Below are 23,257 nucleotides of genomic sequence, written 5' to 3'. Positions count from 1 at the left end.
CTCAGTCCTCCTTGGAGGAGCCAGGGGCGGGTGGGCTGGGCCATGGATTTTGGTGGAAGGTCATGTCCCGGCAAGAAAGGTGGTGTTGGCAGCAAATACGCTCCACCAGACATTCCACCTCTCCCTAAAAGTCCCCTTCGATATTTATAAAATGATTCGGGTGTGACCCAAATCAGGCAGTCTGGTTTGGCTTATCGTTTTCAGTATGCCCAGATTTCATCCTACAAGGTTTTTCTTTAGCATTATTTGGGGCTGTGAAAATCCTTAAGAAACTGAGCAAATTTCCCCCGGAGATTGGTGGAGCTATAAAGCCAGTGATCCCCAAAAATGTGTGGAGGAGAGAACGAGCAAAAGAGCAATCAAAGAGAAAAGAAAAGATAAGCACTCACGTGGCTTTTGCAGGACGACTTGACCAACCCAAACTTTTGCTTGATCTGGTTCGTCGTGAACTCTTGCCACTTGCCATCCACCAGGGTCTGGGCTCTGATCTCGTACGTCACCAAGCGCTCTGCTCTCAGGCTGATGGGGCTGTGCTCATAGACGGAGGAGGCAAATTCCAAGTCGGTGTGCCTTATTCTCTGCAAGGAGGGTGACCCACCTTAGGTGGAACTGAAACCAGGGTGACCCGGAGTTAGCGAAACGTGGTCCCTGCCACATCGGCCCTCCTGTCTGATGTGTACAGGGCGGGAGCGTTTCCCCATGGCCCCATTTCCTACATGCAGCTGCTGCCGAATCGGTTGGCATTTGAACCTTCACCATGAGCAAACCACTGGCCAACGGACTGGGGTTTGGCCAACGCAGGAAAGCACCACGAAGTCAATCTATATTGAACGGGAAGGTCTTCACATCGCTTTGCCAGAGTTTAAAAAACCAACATAGTATTCATATGAGCACTTCGACTCCTGTTGTTACATAATTCATCTCTTCCATCCAGTAAAATCCATTATGTAGGGAAATGCGTGAGTCACTGAAGACCGAGGACTGGCCCAAAGAAGAGAGGTGACTCGCTCAAGGACACATAAAGAGGTAGTGGCCAAGCTGGACGAAACCCCAGGTTTCTCATTCATGCATTCATTCATTTATCCACTCATAATACAAACATACCACCCCTACGTTCCTGTTCTGTGATTGGCAGTGGTAATAAAAAGATATGGTGATATTAAAGATATGGTTTCTCACGGAGCTTAAAGTTTTGGAGACTTACAATGAAACCCTAAGTGGAAGGTAGGGGTCCACCATCATAGCTGTCACCATCATCAGGGCCCCGTTCCAAGCCCTTTGCACAATTTAACACATTTGATACTCACAGCAACCTAGGAAGGTAGGTCATATTACCCTGTCCAACTTAAAGGTCAGAAAGTGGACACAGGGAGGTTCCTGGGCTCACCAAGATCAAACGGCTCACCAGATGGTTTGAATTCAGACTCTACTCTGAAACCCAGCTCTCCTGCCTCTCCTGAAAGTCCAGCAGGAGCATGGAGGTGAAGGCATCCACCCTCCTGACTCTTCCAGCGCCCTGTTCACAGCCTCCGCTTTGCCCCCCTAGAGAACACCATTCCCTCTGCCTTTATGGGCACATGCGTTACCTCCACAGAAGAACGGCCCCCTGTAAAGCATCCCCCAGCATGTACAAACTGAAAATGAATTGAGCCCCACACGAGGTTCCAGAGGACTATCATTTAACCTTGGCCTTACCAGCAGAGGCCATACAAACATGAAGACACTCCATTTTGAGATCCTCATCTATCGAACGGGTCAGCAGCAACCTCACAATGTTGGCGCAAAAATCAAATGACATCACGACCGTGAGAACGGTCAACACCGGGCTTACATTTTACAAATGAATTCGTAATTAATGTTTAATCAATTATTATTAATTATTAATCAATTATTATTAATTCCGTATGAACTGATTCTGAATCTCAAAGGCTGTTTCAGAGACACAGCTCTCCTGTGCTCTCTGTCCTTCTTACCTGCATATGAAAACTATATGAAGTAGGATCCTGTTTGATTCCCTTTATCTCAAAGAAGAATCCATATATGGCAATCACTTTTGAATGTGTAGTATATTCCTAAATGGGGAGAGACATGCAACAAAGTGACAGGGGTAAAGCCTTCAGTATTCAGAGGCAAGAAAACATAGCAAGACCAAGTCCAGCTACAACTACTGAAGTGATTAATGTGTGACTGGAAACACAACAGCAATGTTAGCCTGGGAAACAGAAGAAGAGACAAACTGTAGCGACTTTACAAATCCTTACAGCTTGGTACTCAGTGGCAATACTATTTGCTCTGCATGCCCCCCTTAGTGGGGAGAAGAATGAGTTAGGCATATTCTTAGATGACCCGTGGTCTGCAGACCTTTGAAACAAAGCATTTTGCTCCAATCTGATGGGCCTAAGAGACCCTCCATGCCCACGGTATTGCAGGGTGTCATGGCCACTGTGGTCTGCAATCTGTCCACTTGGGCAGGTCCCTGCAAGCACAGCCCATCCAGGCCTGATCCAGAGGGGAGTCTCTGATGATAGACTCAGGGCCCCAAACCTGTAAAACACGAATTCTTTTGAGATCACTACTGGGGCGGCTTTAGTGATGTTGGAGGATCGCAGCCATTGCTTGGAGAGTTGTACCTATCGAGGGAGCCCAAGACAAAGGGCAGCCACCAGCCACTCAGGCTCCCCTGGTGACTGAGCGCCCAGAGGCTTTGCAGCCGAGCTCCCTAACTCATTGTCGCTTTGATTCTGGGCTCCATCTAAAGAGCTGCTCAGAACAGTCGCCCTTGCAACCTTAACCACGGGCTCAGAGTGGTATCTCTTCTTGGGCAGTTGGCAGCTCACCATGTTTGTGGGGAAAAGGATGACCAATTCATCCCAGTTTGCCCAGGCCTTTCCTGGTTTTAGAACAGAAAGGTCCTGCATCCCCAGGAAACACCTCCAACCCTGGAAAGCTGGGGCAGTTGGTCACCCTCATGGGAACCATAGATGTGCCCATCAAGTGACTGAATGGCCTGTCCCAGGGCCCTGTCTTGTGCATTTTCCTTCTAAGAGGGTGGCAAGTGTGCAGGAGAGACCCCTATGATTCCCTCTTCTGCCCCGGTCTTCCTACCAGAGGGCGGAAGTGAGCATGGCCATTGTACAAAGGTCTCTAACCAAGCACGGGAAGGGATGTTTCTTCCCCTGGCTCGGGCCCAGTAGTCAGTACCTGGTTAAAGAGCAGCCCGAATCTCACCCCCTGGGTGGTAAGATCTTTCACATGGGCCATGTCGCCCCCATTCTCCAGCTGAAAGGAAAACACACACCACTTACCAGCAGCCCGATCCCCCAACATCATCTTCACTACATTGATCCCTACAACCCCCATCGTGCTCGAAAGAGTTCTGTCTCTGGAGCCTACGTTCACCCATGAATCCAGTCCACAGTATTTACTGAAAACCTACTAGCCAGGTACCATGCTCAATGCTCTCAGAAGATGCAAAGATGAGGACAAGAAAAATGTCCCAGCATTTTTTTCTTACTTGAGAAATAAAATGTGTACATCAGGATCCCGATTACAAGGCACAGAACATTCATGGCTGTAAAGTCAAGAGCAAGTACGGCCCCATAGGGCAGGCTCCACGTGAGGGCGGGGGCCGGGAGGGAGCAAATTTCAGGAGGATGACATTGGTGGCGGGGGGCAAAAGAAAGGAGGTGGGCAGGGCCAGAAGGACATGAAAAGGGAGGTGGGGGACTTCCTGAGGTGTCCAGCCCCAGCCCCGAGACTGTCCCCTCTCTCTCTGTTGCCCCTTCCACCCTCTGCTCTGTTAGAACACAATTTTGAGTTATGTCCCAGGGAAGCACGGTTCCACGGAGCGTTAACTACTGCGTACGGGGCACTGAGCCCTGTGGTTTGCACATTACAGTAGGTATTTGTTGAGCTGACTTTAATTTCAACCAGTGACTCATAAATCTTCAGAACTCAAACACTGCCCCACTTCATCTCTGAAAATGCGTGATTGGAAACACATAAGAAGCACAACCGTTTGCACAGACAATTCACAAAGGGGGAAATGCCACGTGGAAAAATATTCATATTTACTAGTAATAAAGGGAATGCATATTCAAAAATGAGATGCCATTGTTCACTTCACAATTGACACAAGTGATCTGAAAGGAAAATGCTCTATGTTGCTGAGCTTGTTCAAAGAAAGGCACCTCATTGATCGCTGGGGAAGGAGTAATTTGGTCCAAATTTTGCTAATATGTATCAAGAACAAAAGTGCACATTCCTTTTGGGGCCAGTATTTTCTACTCTTCAGATTCTCCTATGAGAAAATAATTCTAAGTATAGTAAAATAAACCATTACGTGCAAATGCATTCACCATGCAGCCTACTTATAATAGATAGCAGTTAGAAACACCACGACTTTTCTACAATAAAGGAAAGGCCAAGTAGCACTGTTTGTAGCATATCCTCTTGGTGGAAGAGTTTGCAGCCAGTAAAAATGGTGATAAGAAACACATTTCAGGGCTTCCCTGGTGGCGCAGTGGTTGAGAGTCCGCCTGCCGATGCAGGGGACACGGGTTCGTGCCCCGGTCTGGGAAGATCCCACATGCCGGGGAGCGGCTGGGCCCGTGAGCCATGACCTCTGAGCCTGCGCGTCCGGAGCCTGTGCTCCACAACGGGAGAGGCCACAATAGTGAGAGGCCCGTGTACCTCAGCAAAACAAAAAAAGAAGAAGAAGAAAAATGGTAGACTGGGAAAATACTTGTAGTAAAAATGAGAGACCAAGGAAAGATTAATGCAATTTAATAAGTGCATATGCTAGGAAAAAAAAAAAAAAGAAACACATTTCATTGAGTGTATTTTTTAAAAAAAGACCTGAAGGCAATAAAATGCAATAAGATGTTTGCGATGGTTGTTTTGGGAGTGATGGGTCTGAGAGTATGTGTCTTCTTTCTTTCAGTTTCTCTGAATTTTGAAAAATTTCAATAATAAGCACATGACATTTGTATCTGTGAGGGGACTCTGTTTGCAGGGCCGTGTGGCCAATTGTCCCCGACTCTCCGGGTCAACAGGACAGATGTTCTAAACACCTGGGCTCCAAGGCGGGGCCTCCTCTCTCCTCCCCTCCAGGCTTGGCTCTTCCCACTTCCCCTGGGGAAGGATCCAGATACTTCCCCACCTCAGAGGCCCAGAGGTTTCAAATGCAAAACACATCTCCAGAAAAAGCAAAGGCAATACATTTCGATAACTGTTTCCGCACTGAGCTGGCGACTCACCGCGAGGTAATGGTTGGCTATAACCCGGACGAGCCAGGATTCAGGGAAGAAGTTAATGTGCCTTAGCTCCTCCAGACCCTTGCCTGGAAGAAGCACAAAGGGGACATTCTTATGGATTTATTCATAAGAGAACTGCAAAAACCTCATTTACGGAAGGACAAAGGAGGAAGTTGGGAGCTGAGGACTGGCGGGCATTCCCGGGCCCCAGGAATCGTTAGATGTGTGGAACCCAAGTGAGAGGTCCCATGGCCCTTTCCCCCAAAGGGTCCACAGCCCCCGGCCACAATCCTGCCCAAGAAGGGAGGGTTGAGATCTGATAAACAGTGTCTTTGGAGTGTCTAGAAGCAATGTGGACAAACTCTCTGGGCTCCATCAACCATTTGTGGGTTTTGGAGCTACTCATTCTATCTGGATAACTGGAAATGGCTTGGAAAAAGTTCTCAAATATCCTTTCAGATGCAAAGCTCTCACTGGTGGCCACCTGGGCTGCCCCAAACACACTCCCCAAGAGTCCCCTCTCTTTCCAAGTCACAGCTGCCTTGTTCTGGGCCCAGAGCATGAGGAAACTCAAGCCTGGAGCACAGACCCACAGTTTTCTCCCAAACTGCCGAGTAAGCGAGCGACCCAGAGGGGACGCCACTCTAAGAGGCAGGGCATGTGGTTAGATGGCGACACGCAGCCCTGGGCGCTGAGTACACTTTCATAATCGGTAAGCCCCTTCCATTCATCATCATGTTTTACAGGAGCTCTGATTATCCTCATTTTACAGACAAGGAAACTGAGACCGGGCAGCCAACTGACTTTCCTAAAGTCACACACCTTGGAAATGACAAAGCCAGATCTCAGCTGATTCCTTTGGAAACGTCTGGTGGGGCTTCCTCAGGAGTGGCTGAGGGCTGTGGCAGGTCCCCAACAGCCTCCCCTGGATGCGCTCCCACGGGCTGGGGCTTACCTTTGGTGATGCCGTGCAGACGCAGGCAAAGGAAGAGCGGCATCCAGTTCTGTCCCACATCCCGGTCCAGAAAGCAACACTTCTTGGGGAAGCTTAGCAGAGGTGCAAAGAGGAATAAAAGGCCTTCAGAACACTCCTTTCTGGAATTGGCTGGGGCTCGTGAAAGTCATGTCAGAGACTAGCAGTTTCACCAGCCAGGGGTAGATGGAGCCTGGTTCTCTCTGGATGGGTGGGGAGTGTGGAAGCAGAGGGGGGCTGCCCCCCGAGATTGTAATGAGACAAAGGGTTATATTCCCCTTGCATCTACCGCATAGTAGGTGCCCAACAAATACTCATTAAATGATGTGGGAACACATAACTGTACAGAGGATTTCAGGATACGTTTTCTCACTTGAGTCTCACAAACTTCTCAAGGGGCAGACAGGACAAGTACATCAGCTCCATTTTACAGATGAAAAAACAATGGCTCAGCCAGGACTTGAACCCAGGGTTTCTGATTCCCCCTCTACACATGCTGCCCTTTGAGTAAGTGGCCAGTTTAGGCACTTCCGAAGCACCTTCTGGTAGAATCAAGAAGAAAGAAAGGTCGGATGAGTGGGTAACTCGTTTTAGCAGCTGGTTCCAGGATCAGTTCTGGACAGTGTTAATACTAAACTCTGGTTAATTTCCACACGTGGCTGAGGTCAGGGCTGGGCTGAAATCACACTCCCCTTGAGAAGACGTGTACACACAGGCACGCATCCAGTCTTGTTTTGAAACAACTTGCTGCATAAAATGGTCACTTTTGACAAATGGGGACGACAGGGGATAATTTTTCCAATGACTTTGGAAACACAAAGTCATTCCCTCAAGTCAGATCCTGTATGAGACCGGCCAAAGGCACTTTTAGAATATTTTTCCATGAATCAAGAGTGATGTCCAAATCACACCCTGTCCCAGCCAGACTGAACACTCCATTGGCCCCTTGTCCCGCCTCTGCTGGGGGTGCCCACCAACCTGCCTGGGGGCCATTTGTTTTCACAAGATCTGGGAATTCCTGAGACCCTCCAACTCTTCCTCGCGGCTGTGGTCCCAGGAGAGAAGTTTAAGGATTCTGAGGCGTTGTGAGAGGGGAGAGGAGCGCAAAGACAAATGAGCGAATTCAAATTCAATGATTATTTATTAGAATCCACTGGGGGGCTCTCTCTGGGGGTGGACGGACCAGGCGTAAATAAAGGAGGGCTGATACTTCCAGGAGTGCAGGGCTATTGATCCTGGATCCAGCCCTCCATTACCCAGGGCAGGTGGAGCTGGGCTAGTGTGGGCCGTGCCAGTGCCCTGAGAAACACGGATCTCTTAGCTGGACAAATAACGCTCGCTTGACTCCTTTCCCAGACGTGAACGCCTCCTCCTTCCCTGCCTCTCTCTCACCACTTAATGGAAGAATCGGCTAGGTGGCATCACGGCGGGCGCAGGCGTCAAGGAAGAAAGAAGGGGCTGAGCTGACGCAGAACCCCCAGCCCAGCTGCGCGCTGGGGAACGAGCCCGGACCCTCAGCAAGGGCTCCCACAGCCCGGAGTGGCCCCTGAGGAGAGAGAACTTGCTGGAGCTGCAGGTTAATACAATTTCAGCCCAGGAGGGAAAGGACCATCTAGAGGACAGATTTCCCCTCCAGCTCAGAAGCCCCCAGGCGCCAACTCCACAGCTTTGTGGGAAGGATGCTGGGAGAGTAGGAGGGACCCAAGGCCCCCCAGTCTCCCTATGAGAGGCACTCAGCCAGATGACCGTCAGCCAGGACCTCTCCAGACAGACACTCTCCCCGAGAAGATTCTGAATGAGCTTTGCTGAGACAGGTGATTGGACTTTATGACCCCTTTGGATCACAGGAAGTGGCACTGATGGTGGCTGATTTGGACAGGTCACAAGTCAGCTCATGCATCGCCCAACCATGCTTGGGGTCCCTGAGCTTGGGCCTGGAGTCAGACGGACCAGGCTCCAGTCCTGGGCCAGCCGGCCGTCAGCCGTGTGACCCAGCCTCCCCAAGCTTCCTTTTCTGTCCGGGGGCACAACAGCCACACGTGCTTCCCTGGGTAGTCGGGAGAAGTAAAGGTGACAGAGCTTGTGATATGTCGGGCACAGCTGCTGGTCCTAGCGGTGCTCTGGGCTTCATGATTGCCACCGTTGTCCCCTCACCCCAAGGAAAGTGACCTGAACTTGAGCCGGTCAAGTTGCACGGCCGTGTTCTTGCTGGCGTTCATTATTGCTGCCACCCTCTAACTCGCCGGAGCCACGGGCCACCTCAAAGGAAGTAAACGGTGGCCTCTGCCGCTGATTTTCTAAAATCCCAAAGCATCTGAGCAGTGTGGTCCAGCGCCTTGAACCAATGGGTGTAACCCTGCCCCTGGAGCCGGGCGGGTGGATGGCTGCAGAGCTGGGACGCTGCCCGGGGCCTCCAGAGAACAGCCCACGTGTTTCCATCTAACCCGGCTCAACTCCGTGCTGGGCCGCGGCATCTGGATTCTCTGGGCCAAGGAAGGAATGCTCACCTGATGTAACATAAAGTGGGGGAAGCTGGTTGCTGTGTCGGGACCTCTCTGCATGGCTGTTTGGTGGAAACAAAGGCTGGCATGGCTTCCCCAGGCGCTGAGCTCTGTCTCTGCGAAGACTTTGGGTTGAGCACTGACTATTACGGGACAAGCTTCCGGCCATGGTGTCTGCCTCCTAAAGTTCATGGGAAACCCTTGGGGCATGACCCCCTTAGGGAGGACAGTTCATAGGTCCTTGATACTGAAAGATACACCCAGGTCGGCTCTGGGTTCTGCTTGCAAGACCCTGGGGACAAATCCTCCCTTCTGACCTCCTGAAAAGCAGGAGGAACAAGTCTCTGTCAGACTGACACAGGTTGGCATTTTAGATCAGCCACGACCTTCTTGCCTCCTCCAGCCTGTCATCTGTCAGAGTCCTTTACCCTTTCAGACTCAGAGCCCCATTAGCCCAGCACTTCACATTTTTGCCTTTTAAATGCATACTCTAGAATTCTGACACGCGCTACAGCACAGATGAACCTTGAAGACATTGTGCTAAGTGAATTAAGCCAAACACAAAAGGACAAATACTGCATGATTCCACTTATGTGAGGTTCCTAGACGAGTCAAATTCACAGAGGTGGAGGTAGAATGGCGGTTGCCAGGGGCGGCGGGGAGGGGCAGAGGGGAAAGGGGACTCATTGTTTAATTTGCATGGAGTTTCAGTTTAGGAAGATGAACAAGTTCTGGAGATGGATGATGGTGATTGCTGTACAACAGCGCGAATGTACTTAATGCCCCTGAGCTGTACCCATAAAAATGGTTAAAATGGTCATTTTTATGTTATGTATATTTTACCACAATAAAAAAAATTAGAGTTAAAATTTACTTAGTTTCTATGAAAAATATCTGAAAGAATAGTTATTTTAAAGTGAAGTTTGAAAAAAATTACACACTTGGGGGAAGGGAACACGGCGTTTTTCAAAAGGTAACTCGGTGTGGAAGACCTAGACGCCTTCTGAAACCCAAGAAGCAGGAAATGGTCCTCTTGGCTCCTGACGCCAAAGTGTGGTAAGGAAACAACAATTCTGAATGTCGCTGCCACCACCATCACCTAGCGAATGTCACTGCCATTCAGGACGTCCTGCCAAGTGCTGTGCTGGGCCTTTTCTTTGAGTCAGAACGAACCTACATCAGACCCAACGAGGGGGTATCGTTAACCTCTGCAGCCAGTAAATGGCAATAGTGGGACTCAGACTCAGGGCCACTACCTGCTAACATACACCTCATTTACTGAACGTGTTGTTTGTCTCTGCTTCCTAGATTGTAAACTCTGTGAAGATGGAGATTTTTGTCTGTTTTGTCTACTCTTGTATTCACAGCACCCTTTGCAGTGCCTGGTTCTCAGGCAAGTCAGCTTGCAATAATGTTAAGTGAATTAATTGGATGAATGAGCTGGTCCCTGCCAACTCACCAGGCTCAATCCTACCATCCCATCCCTCTGCTCACCCATACTTCACCTTCTAGGAATGCAGTTCCAGCCCAGTGCATGTGTGGGCATGCACACACACACACACACACACACACCACACACACAGACCAGGCTATTCTATGCCAATTTTCCTATGCTCACAGGGTCCTGTCTCTTGTTACCACGATTATTTGTCAGGCCAAGTCCTCTGGGTCATTTGTCGAGACCCAGTCAATGTCATCTTGACTATGAAGATGAAGATGGTCCTGATCTTTGCCCAAAGGCAGAACTGCGTCTAGAAACTCTGTGTAATGATGATGCTACCTGCCCTTTGCAAGATCCTCCTGCACCCAGACACTTATATTCCTTGTGTTCCTCCAAAGTCTCCACTCTTACCATTGAAGAAGACGTCTTGGGGCCACCCAGTTTGGGTGAAAAGCCAAGAAGCCACATGAGGGAAGTGCAAAAGTAGTAAGGAATTGGAATCGATAATATTTAGGAACCTTGAAAGGAGGGAGATTCAGCTTCCAGGGAGCCAAGCTAAGGCGGATAGGAGCACCGCTGGTCAGAGACACAGAAGAAATGAAAACGGCAAGAAACACAAACACAAAAGAAATATATCAACCTCCCTGCACAGGGCTTGGTGGAGAGATTCTGACAGAGAACAACTGAACCACCCTCATGTCCATGACTCATGGACTAATTCAAAATGAATGTTCTGGTAAAGAGATCAGAGTTGTCACACCAGGGGTGCCCAGTTTCATGATGACTCCGTGGTTATATATCTGCAAATGCCATCCATTAATCACAAGAGACACATGGCTGTGTGCCCGCCCTGGCACACAGCATCACAGCTCATTTCCTTCAGACACCTGTGGGCTGGGATGCTCGGAGTGCAGGGCATGGCTGGGCCGCTCTCCTCGGAGGCTCCCCTCCTTTTGTATATGGGAAAGTGGTGCTTGGTTTGTCGGGGCGGTGCTCACCCACACAGCCGGTACATGCTCTTGTTCTCTCTCCAAGAAGCTCAGAGAAGGAATCTGTCCAGTGCACAGGTGAGATCCAGGAAGGCTTCCTGGAGGAGTCTTTGGCCAGCTCCATAAAAGCTGGGTCAGATTTGGACAGGGCATAGGAGGGAGGAGACTCTACTGCAGAGGTCAGGGAAATCTAATAGTTGGGATGGTGTGGAAACTGGATTCACTGACTGCTTTCAATGACCTCCTTCTGGTGAGGTTGCTGGAATCCACCCTTGCAGTGTCTGAAAGGGACCCATTTAGGGATTAACAGATCAGCTAAGGACTAGAATTACAGGTCCCTTCATGACTTGCCCTTAACCCGAAGACCTCAAAGTAAAAGGATGTGTCTGATGATCTAGGAGCCCCAGGTCCACCCAGCTCCACCACCAATTTGCAAAAGGCGCCCAAGTAAGCCCCTTACCATCCCTGCATGGATTTTACAGACACACTGTTGAGTGAAAAAAATCCAGACCTTTAAAAGTCTATGCTATAAGATTCTATTTAAAATTCAGAAGCAGCCAAGACATCTCCATAGTAAAAGAAGCCAGGATACCCGTTCACCTTGGTGTGCGAGAGGTAGTGACCGAAATAAGGCACATTAGGGGGCTGGTGAGGTTCTGCTTCTTGGTGTGGGTGCTGGTTATACAGGTGTGTGCGCTTTGTGGAAATTCATTGAGCTGTTCACTTAAGGTTTGTGCACTTTGCTGTATGTATTTTATATTTTGATGAAAAATGTACTTAAAAAAAAAAGTGCCGGAACTTCCCTGGCGGTCCAGCGGGTAAGACTCTGCCTTCCAATGCAGGGGGTGCAGGTTCGATCCCTGGTCGGGGAGCTAAGATCCCACATGCCTCGGGGCCAAAAAAACAAAACATAAAAAACAGAAGCAATATTGTACCAAATTCAATACTTTTAAAATGGTCCACATAAAAAACAAACTTTACAAAAAAGTGGAAAATTTGCCTGTCTCTGGCTCTTCTCCAATTGATGAATTTTTACAGCCCCCCTGGACTTCTCAGACTGCTAAGTGGAACGAAATGATGACTTCCTCTGTGGACGAATGAAGGCAGTGGTTTTGCTTACAGTTTTTGTTTTTCTTACAAGGAAATGTTAAGTTAAATTCTGGACAGCCTATTTGTATTTCTAAATTAACCACTGCCAGGAAAACAGCTGTGTGTGTGTGTGTGTGTATACACACATGCGTGTTCCCTTTCTATATTGATGTATTTAGACAACAAGGAAAATAAGCTTTGAAGATGTTCTTAAACATGGAGCTAGGCAGAGAAACTGCCCCTTTCACTGTCCATCGGTGCCCCTGGCATAGAGCACATGTTCAATAACTATTTGTTGAATGAATGAAAAAAAATCAATGAATAAAAGAATACAGATGAGTAGAAAAGGCTTGGACATATGTCTTTATTTGCAGGTACAGCGGTGCTGAAGGAGTTAACTATTCAAATACCTTCCCTCCTAGCTCAAGACGTTGCTAAGACAGCTGAGAAAAGGAGTATTTGATCTATTTCACTCAATTGCTGCCCTAAACCCTCCTTTCTGGATACTGGGCCAGCCAAGGCCACACCCAGAGTTGCAGCTCTGCCTCATTCCTGGTCAGTCTAACATTCGGGCAGGTTGTCCCGCTGTCTCCACATTATGAAAACAATCCCATTTTGGAGGTCCCCACATTGTGATGGTCCACTCTGACCTCTGCTCCCCGACCTGGGAGATACTTTATAAACCACTCTGTCATTTCAATTATTTCATCAACAGATGGAACTTTAAAAATTGGGCCAAACAGCCAACTTCCTTGGCTCTCATACACAAGCCTGTGTACCGTCTCCCAGGGTCTGCTCAGCTGCCCCACCTTCTAATGCTCCTGGAATGTCCCTGTCAGTGGCTGTGGAAACTTCCTTGACGAGCTGTTCCCTCTGTCTTCACTGAACTGTGGAGCTCAGCTCCTCTGGTGACTCAGTTCCGGCCCAGGCTGACCGTGACTTCCCACGCTTCCACCACTTCCACCCCTTCCACCACTGGAGCAGAGGTGCCTTCCTGCAGCCCAAGCCCTCAGGCCAGCAGCTCTGAGGCTCAGCCCCAGGGATCCTCAGGCCAGCACAGAGCTTGGGCACCACCGCTGCCCCCTCCCATGTCTAGGGTAGGCATCACCAAACTATCAAGACATTATTTCTCGCTGAGCCTCGAGAAAGCCTTAGAACTCTTCCTAGTCTCGTCCACCAAACAGGCCCTACCCATCAGTAAAAATGGAAACTTGTCTGCCAGCCCTCCTATTTCGAGCTGCCGCAGACATGGTGTTCTCTGAATCTGGCATTAGCATGGTCATACCCATTTCTCAGCTGGGGCAACCCAGCTCTGTAGAAATGTTTGATGGCATTTCATCATTCCATAAGCTGTTATATGCTCGGTGCCAGGTGAGCTGAGGATGCAATAAAGGATTGTAAACCCTTCCTACAAGCTGCTCACAACCTACCCAGAGAGACAGGACGTATGCACCCACCAAGGTGTTCGTAAGGGCCTGGCTGGCAAGGCTCCTAGGGAGGCCCCGCCGGGATGGACTCAGAAGAGGAAGCAAAGCAGGCTGGGGTCAGGGGAGCTGGGGCAGCAAGTGCTGACCCCTCGGCTAAGGAGTCCCTCGGGGACTCAGGGGACAAGCACTTGGGAGGTGGAGGCCATTGACCAGGGAGCACCTTATGGGTGCCAAAGACTGAGCTGGGACGGGAGGCGAACCACCCGCAATCCTAAAAATGGACCACGGTCCTTAAAGTCGGAGGTGAGCCTGGGTGACCACGGAGCGGAAGAGCATCTGAGTTCCAGACTGTCTCATCTTTTCTCCCAAGGGGACACCAAGCCTGCTGGAGGGAGGGAGAGGGAGTGAGGGAAGAAGGGATGTAGGGCAGGAGTCAGAGAACACGGCTCCAGGTAGAGGACAGCATCCCAGCTTGGGCAGCGAGAACATTTGGAGACACAAGAATGGTTTCCAACAAGGGAAACCTTGCAGGCTCAGGGGGGCTTGGGGAAATGCGTGTGGAGGGCTGAGGTCTGGGGTCAAAATGGAATCGATGTCGATTCAGGAGTAATGCAGAAGCTATGCTGGTAAGGAACACCCGAGGACGGGGGGAGCCTTGGAGACCCCAGCTCAGGCAGGCCACATGCCTTCGCTCTCTCACTCCCACTTGTTTCTCTCACGGTAAAAACACAGTTCCAATGAATCACCCACATTCTAGCTCATTTCCTATCTCCCAGTTCTAGACATTTCCAGTAGGAGAGCTAACCTGGTGCCAAACAGCGACTTTTCCTGGTGTGCATGACTCATCAGGAAAAGTGTCTCTTGGGCTATTAAAGGAGTGGGAGAGGGTGTATCTAAGACACTTGGGTTCAAAGCAAATTCTATAGAAACTAAGCAAGGACATGTCATTCTGGCAATGAACACTGCTTTCCCCAAATAACGAGACGGGAAAAAGGGGCTCTTTACTTGACATGGTGCACAGATGTTCCAGAAAAGGATTAACTGCTTCAGAACAATACAAGCAAAACTTGGCTTAAACAGGTTGATGTGCTGACAAACACGTGGAAGATGTGTTTATCCGCTAAAGTCACATGTGCAAAAGAAAAGGAATCTCTTGACTCCCTTGAATGCACCTTATCTTGCTCGGAAGCCCCCCGTCCCTGCTGATATGGGGAAGAGGACGTAAACCTGATCATGAAGGTAAGCCTGCCCGTCTAGGGCGGATCCTCCTGGCGCTGTCTTTGGCTACAGGGCCATCACACTCTGCAACCAGCCTGGCTGATGCGAGTGTTTTTACAAAGTTTCAATAGAAGCTAAAGAGACACCAGATGGATTACTGCTTTCGCCCTCACCCCCACCCTGTCCCCCTGTCCCATGCTGCCACAGCTGATGTTGCCAGTGGGGTTGAACAGACAGAAAACACAGGCAGAGGAGGACACAGGGAGGGGAAGAAGGTGCACTGCCGGGCAATTTTAGAAGTAATTGGCTAACAACAACACTGAACCTCGAGGCAGCCTCAGGATCTTTCTAGACACCATGGCCAGGGATTCACGACTGAACCAGCTGCAGCGGGCACAAGAGAGAAACCCTCCCTGCCACCCTAGGAATGGGCAGCAAAATGTCTTGGGATTTGGCAGGTCTGGGTTCAAGTCAGGCTCCATCCCTTATCACTTGTATGACCTCTGACAAGGTATTCATCTCTACTTCAATTTCCTCATCTGTAACATGGGAATAATAAAACCAGCCCCTGAGTACTAGGTAGATTAAATGAGACTACAAATAGGAAGTGTTTATCAGAATTATTGCATTTAGTAAGCATAATGAAATGGTGCCCATTCTTATACTATAATTGTTATTTTTCACTTAAATGTTGAGATATATAACTTTTAGAATTTATAAATTTAGAGATTCTAAGAGACTGGATTAATGCTATGAAATCTTTGTACATTCAAATGCTTTTTCATTTGTCCAGAAAATTCAGAATGTTATAGGCTAACTAGTGAAATATAAATGAGAATGATCTGGTCTGATTTAGGTACATTTTAAGCATGAAATTTTTAAGGCCAGTACGGTATGGTAACTTTCCTGAATAAAATGTGTACCGTTTGCATCATGTCTTTTACTGGACACAGAACACGTGCTCAAAGGCACAGGACTATCTCATATTATAACACCTATTGTTCACTTTTTCAAGTAATCTAGTGGTTCAAAGTTATCCCATAATCTTAGATCCCATAAGAAAACTGCCTGCTATGCACTCTGAATGATGCTATGAAAAATAATATCACTGATGCTTTCCCCCATGATATTATGAGCAAACAAACAGTGTATGTTCTATTCATCAATCAATACTAAGTCACGTTACCTGCTAAAAAATGAGAGCACAGTTTCGTACGTCGGCATTGTCTGAGTTTTGCTGTTTAGTTGCAAGTAGACCCACAAAAGAAGTGTTTTCAGAAGGCGAAACTCGCTAAAAGTAAACAACCTGGCCAAAATAAAAGATTGAGAAGTAATTTTAGGAACAGCCAAAACCACACTGTGTGTAAAAAACTGAAAAATTAAAAGTGAGTTTAGGAAGGAGGCAATACCACCCCGAGTCTGTAGGTGGACTCACATATAGAGTTATTTGCTCAGGGTCACTCAGCCGGTAACCTGCATGGCTGGACCCTGAACCTCAAGTCACCTGTCACCACCAGAGCCTGTGTTTTCACCCACTGGCTGTGCTGCTGTTAAACAATGGCTATCACTGAATGAGCTCCTACCAGGAGACAGTGTTCCCAAGGCGCTTCCGTACTTTTTAAACTTAATTCCACACGGCAACCCTGCAGAGTTGGGATATATTCCTTACTTTTATAGATGTGGAAATTGGACTGACCCTACGTTCATTTAAAAATTTAATGTTTTCTTCATCATGGGGGTTTTTTTGGCATTAATTCTCACTGTAAAATATTGCATTCAAATACATTTTATCTCAATGACTGAGGTCTTTACGTGCCCCTTAAATTTTGCACCTGAGGTGAGCGCCTCACTGGTCATATTCCAGTCCTGGCCCTGACTGAGGGCTGGAATGTGAATAACTTATCCAAAGTCACACAATTCTATGGTCAGACCTGGGCAGGGGTCAGTTCTGCCCCAGACTGGCTGTGGAACCTCCTGCAGGCTAACTGGCCCTGCAGCTGCAATTCCCTCATCTGTAACGCAGTGATTATAGCAATTGCTCAGAGGATACTTGTGAGGGCTATGTGAGGCGACACGTCATATGAGTTTCCTATTGCTGCTGTAACAAATTGCCACAAAGCGAGTGGCTTAAAACAACACGAATTTATTATCTTATTGCTCCAGAAGTCCTAAGTACAAAATGGATCTCACTGGGCTAACATCAAGGTGCGGGCAGGGCCCCGCTCCTTCCTGACGGTCCAGGGGAGAATCATTGCTTTGCCTTTTCCAGCTTCTAGAATACACTGGCATCCCTTGGCTCGTGGCCCCTTCCTTCGTCTTTGAGCCAGCGGCACAGCATCTTCAAATCTCTCTCTGGTTCTGACTCTTTCTCCTGCCTCTCCCACATTGAAGAATCCTGTGATTACATTGGGCCCACCCGGATTATCCAAGATAACTTCCCCATGCCAAGCTCATTCAATTAGCAACCTTAGTTCCATCTGTAAACTCAATTCCCCTTTGCCACGCAACCTAACATATTCGCAGGTTCCAGGGCTTGGGATGTCGACATCTTTGGGGGACCATTATTGAGCTGACCACACATAGAGCAGTGCCTGGGCACAGTAATGGGCTCAGGGGGCAGCAGCTCTGACTCCTGGGTGGCAGGGCTCCGAGTGGCCCACCGAGAGGTTTGGGTCCTGGCTCCAGAGCCCACACTGTGCCTGCAGCCGCACGAGGCATCTCATCAGGAAGAAGGGAGAAGAAGTGGGTGCTGCTCTCCATGGAATCAGCTCTGTAAAGGATGTTTCCCAAATGGCTCCTCTAAGAGCCGCCGCCGACTTGCTTCTCTGAATCATTTCAATGTTTCTTAAACCCACTGATATTTTCTGTCTCTGACCACGGAGATGCACCCTGGCTTCAAAATATATCATAGCCTCTTCAACCACCACTTTAGTGGTCATGGTGGGTGGAAGCCAAGCTAAACCGTGACTCTAAAGAGCAATGGGAATGTCACTCTTCCGCCCCTCTCGCTATTCCTGGACACAGTGGAATGGTCTCTTTCCTCTTACTTTTTTTAGGCACCTACAATGTGTGGGCTTTGACTCTGGCCAGACAGTGACCAAATTTGTCACTGTCTGGGCAATAACGGTGAGCCAAGAGGGGAGACATCACAGAATCACTTGGTATCATGTCCCCACAAGGAACTCTTCGACCACTGCTGGGCTGGGGAGCTACGTGTCTTCTGGTGCAGAACCCACGCTTGAGGTCCTCAAGCCCAGAAAGTTCTTTGAGATCTTACCAAAGAGGAGCTTACCAACACAAGGGGAGTAATTGGGAGCTCCATGAATCAGGACCCTGGTTTTCCTTTTATGATGAAGGGTAATTATTGAAATAAAGCCCTCTGTCTTTAGGCCAAGTATTAGTACCCTAAAGTACTAGTTCCTACAGGAAATAATCACGCTGAGGACATTCAAACATATTTTCATTTACCTAAGAGCTCTGATGATCTGAATCAAGACGGAACTCACAGAGATCCTAAACTTCCCCCCAACACAGGCGAACGTCTGGGCTGTTCTACATGTTCTTATTGGGGCTCACAAGTAGCCATTGGGATGTAACTGGTGTAAAAATGCCTTTAACAGGACATTGTCCTCTATTTTTATTGAGAAAACTGTGTATAAACAATAAAGAGCTCCTTCTGAACACAGACCATAGAGAAAGCCGTGCCCAAGTGAACAAGAAAATATGAACAAGGATGTCCACTGCAGCTCTGACTGTCATCACAAAAATGAAGCAAAATAAAACAAAAGGCCATTAGGAAGGGAATGAAAATACTGTTGTCTATTCATTCAGAGCCCTGTACAACAATTAAAATTTAAAATGCTAATTAGGTACATACATATCAATACGGCGAGAACACATCGTGTGATGTTAGTGAAAGAGTAAGTTGCAGGAGGTCACAATCACTGCAATCACTATGAGGAAGTTGATTTGAAATTTAAACCTTTGCAAAACCATACTGTGCATTATTTTCGCATGTACACATATGTAACAAGAATATAATCTCGTGGACTGGATTCACACAAATCCTCCACTTTAGGGAGGGAGGGAGGCCAAGAGGAAGGAAGGGGAATAGGGCTGGGTGGGGAGCGGACTTCTGCTTTCCTGGTCATGTTTTATTTCTTAACTTACGACAAAATGCGACCATCTGTTCATTTGGGGAGGTGGGTCCAATTGTGTTTTGCATTATCCTCCTACCTCTGTAACTCTTTTTATAATCAAAAATATGACCTTCCATGTCCTTATTGATCTTGACCATCAATAAGGAATAAGAAAGGCTGGAGCAGAGCACACCAGTAGGCTGGTAATGACCACGGGCATTGAGGCCACTCAGACCTGGGTTCAATTCCCAACCCTCTTGCTGCATGGCAGGAGCAATCCTTTCACGTCCTATAACCTCCATTCTGCAGGGGAAAAGACGAGGAATACCTGCCTGGGTTGCCGTAAGAATTAGACCCGAAAACCCACTCTGCGTGTTCTGTGCACCCCAAGTGCTTCATCATTGGTAGGTATTGCTGTTATTAGCCAGAGAAGCATTAGCTGCAGGAAGTACTGTTTGAGAGGGCTTCCCAGTGGTGTTCCAAATGCCGTAGAGGACACGGTGGCTTTTCTCAGGGAATTCCTGAGCCCTCAAGACTCTTTGCATCACAGACAGGAAGTCTGGGGGTGGGGTGGTGGGACACGTGCCCCCCTGGTTGCAGGGCAGCCTTTCGTGCAGGTAGAACTAGACAGCCCTCTGAGTCCTCCATTTTCCTAAGTCTACAAGGAGCTTGGCTTCCAGAAAAACAGAATTCAGAATGAAGTTTTCATAATATTAGAGTGAGTGAAACAGGGTCACCGAGTGGTGACCGTTAAGGAGAAAAGTGACTGAAAACCAGAGGCCCAGGAGGTCAGGGAAACTGTGTGTTTTACCACAGGTCATTTACAAGATGGAAAAAAACTCAAAGGAAGATGAGGTCAAAGGGACTTCGGATGGGGAAGGTGAATGGCCTTGAAGTTGAAGCATCTGCTGAGACAGATGTTGTTCCCAAAAGGCTTAGAGACCCAAGCACCAGGAGCGAGGGATGGGTCACAGTCTACGCTAAGTGGGGCTGAGGGACTCTCCATCCCTGACACCCGGCTGGCCTTTCCACACAGATGCCCTGGGGCCATGTGACTTCCCAGGACAACCCAGTGCTTGCTGAGTTCTGTTTGCTGGGAAACCTGGCCTCTGTTACAAATGAGGAGACGGTGCAGCAGTGAGGGTGGGACCTGGACCTTGGAAACCGGAGCCCTGAGCTCGAGCCTAGCCCTGTCTTTTATCATCCCTCTTATCTTAGGGACAATAATTGTACCTACCGCACAGCACTGTGGGGATTAAAAGGGACAGTGCACACAGCACAGCACACACCCAGAAGTGCTCAGTAAAAGTTAATTCACCCGAAGCTCCTTTCTTAAGCAGGTGTGGTCCGTGGTGTCAGGCCCACCAGCCACTAAGATGAGAAGCCTGGTAAATTTCTAACCATCTCCCCGGGCGCTGGGTGTGGCCCAAGGCCCCTCTTTCCATGCCCTCTGTTCCCCACCTCCCTCCAGCTTCAAGGCAGCTGGACGTCAACCAGGCAAGGAGAGTTCACCTCGGAAGACAAGACGGCAGCATGAGGTCCAGGAGCTGAGGGCCTGGTCCCTCCGGGGCACACATGCTGACGAAATGCCTGAGGCCTCACAGGCTCTTCCCTCCCTCCAGGTAGCCCGGCACTGTCTGTGAAGACAGTCAGCTCCTGGGGTGAAGCCAGAGGAGCAGGACCCAGTGTCCACATCAGTCATGTCTCCCCAAACTTGTGAGTCTAGACGCCTGACACGTAATGTTCTTGACCTCTTTTCCTGCCCAGCCAGCCTTTTCTAGGGCGTATCCCATCGCTAACATTCTGGTTGTGGTCAGACATTCTTTTTCCCTTCCTTGGTTAAATGTTACCGGGGTGAGACAGCTCAGGCTTTCCAAGGGAGGGACAGTGTCATGAAAAGTCTAAGGGCTGTCATGTTTATCATTTCTTCAAGGGTTGCACAACCTTTGCTCCATGGAGGGTGGGGAGAATGCGCTTGTGGAAAAGCCATGGAGAGCAGGGCAAAATGACCCTGGGAGCCCCCGGCTCCCCCCTGTCAGGGCCTGGCATTGCTCTTGGGGCCCGAGTTCCTGAGGTCTTCTTAGATAATACAGAGATTAGAGGTCTCCTTCAACACCAGAACCCAGAACGTTGTTCTATCCACCTCATTTCCCTGTAAGTCTGAGGGCATTGCCAGCTACTGAGTCAATTCAAACCAACAGGAGAACAAATCCTTCCAGGTCTAATTCCTGAAATCGGAACGCTTTCCACCACACATGCATGAGGAAACATTTATTTCCTAATATACCATCATAATTTTTCGTAGAATTTTGTCTTCAGTTTTGTAATTCACCCAAAGGGAATACCATCTTGGTAACTTGGCAGTGGGTATCAAGAACCTTTTAAAAAGTCCCCCAAAGACACAACAACTAAATGCAATACATGTTCCTAACCTGATCCTGCACTGGAGGAAAAAAGATGCTATAAAGGACAGTGCATCACATTGTGTAAGGTATCACATCGATGTCAAATTTCCTGAAGTTGTTAACTGCACTGGGATTATAACAGAAAAATTCTCTTTATTAGAAAATATACATTGAAGCATTCAGGGGTAAGGGAACATGATATGTGCAACTTTCCCTCAAAGGGTTAAAAAATGTGTGTTAATAGATACACACACAGATGCAAATGATAAAGCAAACAGGACAGAGATTGAACGAAGCAGGGTAAAGGGTACTGAGATATTCTTTGTACTTTTCTTGTTATCTAATTTGTTTGAAGTTATTTTCAAATAAAATATTTTTAAAAATACTAATAAAAACAAAGCCCTTTTGGCTTGGTAATTTCACTTTTAGGAATTCTCTGTGGGAAAATAATATGAGATGAAAATAAATGTACGTTGAAGGATGTCACGAAGGTACTATTTATATCAGTGAAACACTGGAAATAACCTAAAAGGCCAGGCGCTGGCCGGCGTCTAAGGAAAGCCCTGTGGTTGCCACATGGGTAACACAGAGCAGCCGGATAGGCAGAGCCAAAGCCCCCTGGGTTAAAGATGCGACTGGAAGGGGGTCAGGAGCAGACCAAGACCCTGAGGTAGAGGTCCCTGTGCTGGTTCAGATGAGAGACCTGGAAGGTTGGCCTCTGGCTGGTGCCCACGCAGAGGCCCACAGAGATGGGTTGCACTTGTGCGGGAGGATGAAGTGGTCTCCCAGGGGCTTGAGCAGCTCGTCAAGGAACACTGGGCTGGGGGTGCAGTAAAGGGCAGGGCACCAAGAGTTGGGTTTTAGCCTTAATTGTCAGAGAGGTCATACCGGCAGTGGTATGTCTGAGTCTAGAGCTGTTCAGGGCTGGAGATAGAAACTGATTTCGGGGTGAGAGCTTTTTCCTTTTTCCCTTTTCCCTGGTTTCCAAAGTTTCCACAATAAATGTGTCTTAATATTGACAGAGTTTAAAAAAATTATTTAGGCAATTAATTAATTACCAGGTGGGTAATGAGACAGCGGGCACCCCGAGGGTTCCTTGTCTGATGAATAGCACCCCTCCCCATGCCCGAGCACAGTACCCACGTTTGGGCCCCCCCGCCCCCGAGGCCAGGCTGTCCAGGAGGGAGGGACGTTTGGGATGGAGAAGGCACTGCACACTGGGCATGTCCAGCAGGGGTGTGGGCGCAGGCCCCCCTAACACCTCCCTCCCCCCATCCCAGGGGCAGCTTGCCGGGAGCCAGCTCTCACCTGGGGGACCTCAGCACTTTGTGGAGCAGCTCCTGCGGGATTTTCCGGAGGTGGATCTCTGTCCCCACCAGAGGGACCAAGTTCATCTCCATCCACTTCTCGCAGGCAGTGGTGAGCGGCTCTTCCTTGTACTGCGAAGGCAAGAAAAGCGCATGGAGAAAGGAGTCCCTGAACTTTCAGCGCCCTCTGCTGGAAGGCGACGATGGTACACGCGTGCTCTCGGGAAGGCCGCGCTGCAGCCCTGCTCAAAGCGCTTCTTCAAAACATAAATTGCAGCAGATAACCCACGTTATCTGAGTGTTTGCTATGCTCAAGGCACTGCACTAGGTTGATTCGAATCAATCCTCACTGCTACCCTATGAGGTCGGTTCATTATTATTCCTATTTTACCGAGGGAAAAACTGAGGCTCCAAAATTCCTGCTCTTGCCTGAGGTCACACAGCTAGGTAAGTGGTTTGACCACAGGGCTTGCAAGCTGAAATCTCTGAACTGAGGTCTGTGACTGATCACAA

At 48.6% G+C, this 23,257-nt stretch overlaps 1 protein-coding gene across 1 annotated transcript in view; it reads right to left on the bottom strand.

Moving 5' to 3' along the window:
* Window positions 1-23,257, bottom strand: part of BTBD16 (BTB domain containing 16) — a 44,838-nt gene that overhangs the window by 816 nt on the left and 20,765 nt on the right. Inside the window, exons 8-14 of the mRNA XM_024756098.1 lie at window positions 22,746-22,876; window positions 16,080-16,199; window positions 6,211-6,302; window positions 5,259-5,341; window positions 3,202-3,279; window positions 1,974-2,072; window positions 390-578 (exon numbers count right to left, since the gene is read on the bottom strand). Coding sequence (XP_024611866.1) covers window positions 390-578; window positions 1,974-2,072; window positions 3,202-3,279; window positions 5,259-5,341; window positions 6,211-6,302; window positions 16,080-16,199; window positions 22,746-22,876 — 792 coding nt within the window. The remainder of the gene's footprint in view (window positions 1-389; window positions 579-1,973; window positions 2,073-3,201; window positions 3,280-5,258; window positions 5,342-6,210; window positions 6,303-16,079; window positions 16,200-22,745; window positions 22,877-23,257) is intronic.

This window comes from Neophocaena asiaeorientalis, unplaced genomic scaffold (genome assembly GCF_003031525.2).
Source record: "Neophocaena asiaeorientalis asiaeorientalis breed wild unplaced genomic scaffold, Neophocaena_asiaeorientalis_V1.1 scaffold85, whole genome shotgun sequence".
NCBI lineage: Eukaryota > Metazoa > Chordata > Mammalia > Artiodactyla > Phocoenidae > Neophocaena > Neophocaena asiaeorientalis.
The sequence above is the reverse complement of the archived record's forward strand: the minus strand, read 5'-3'. Positions and strand labels throughout refer to the sequence as shown.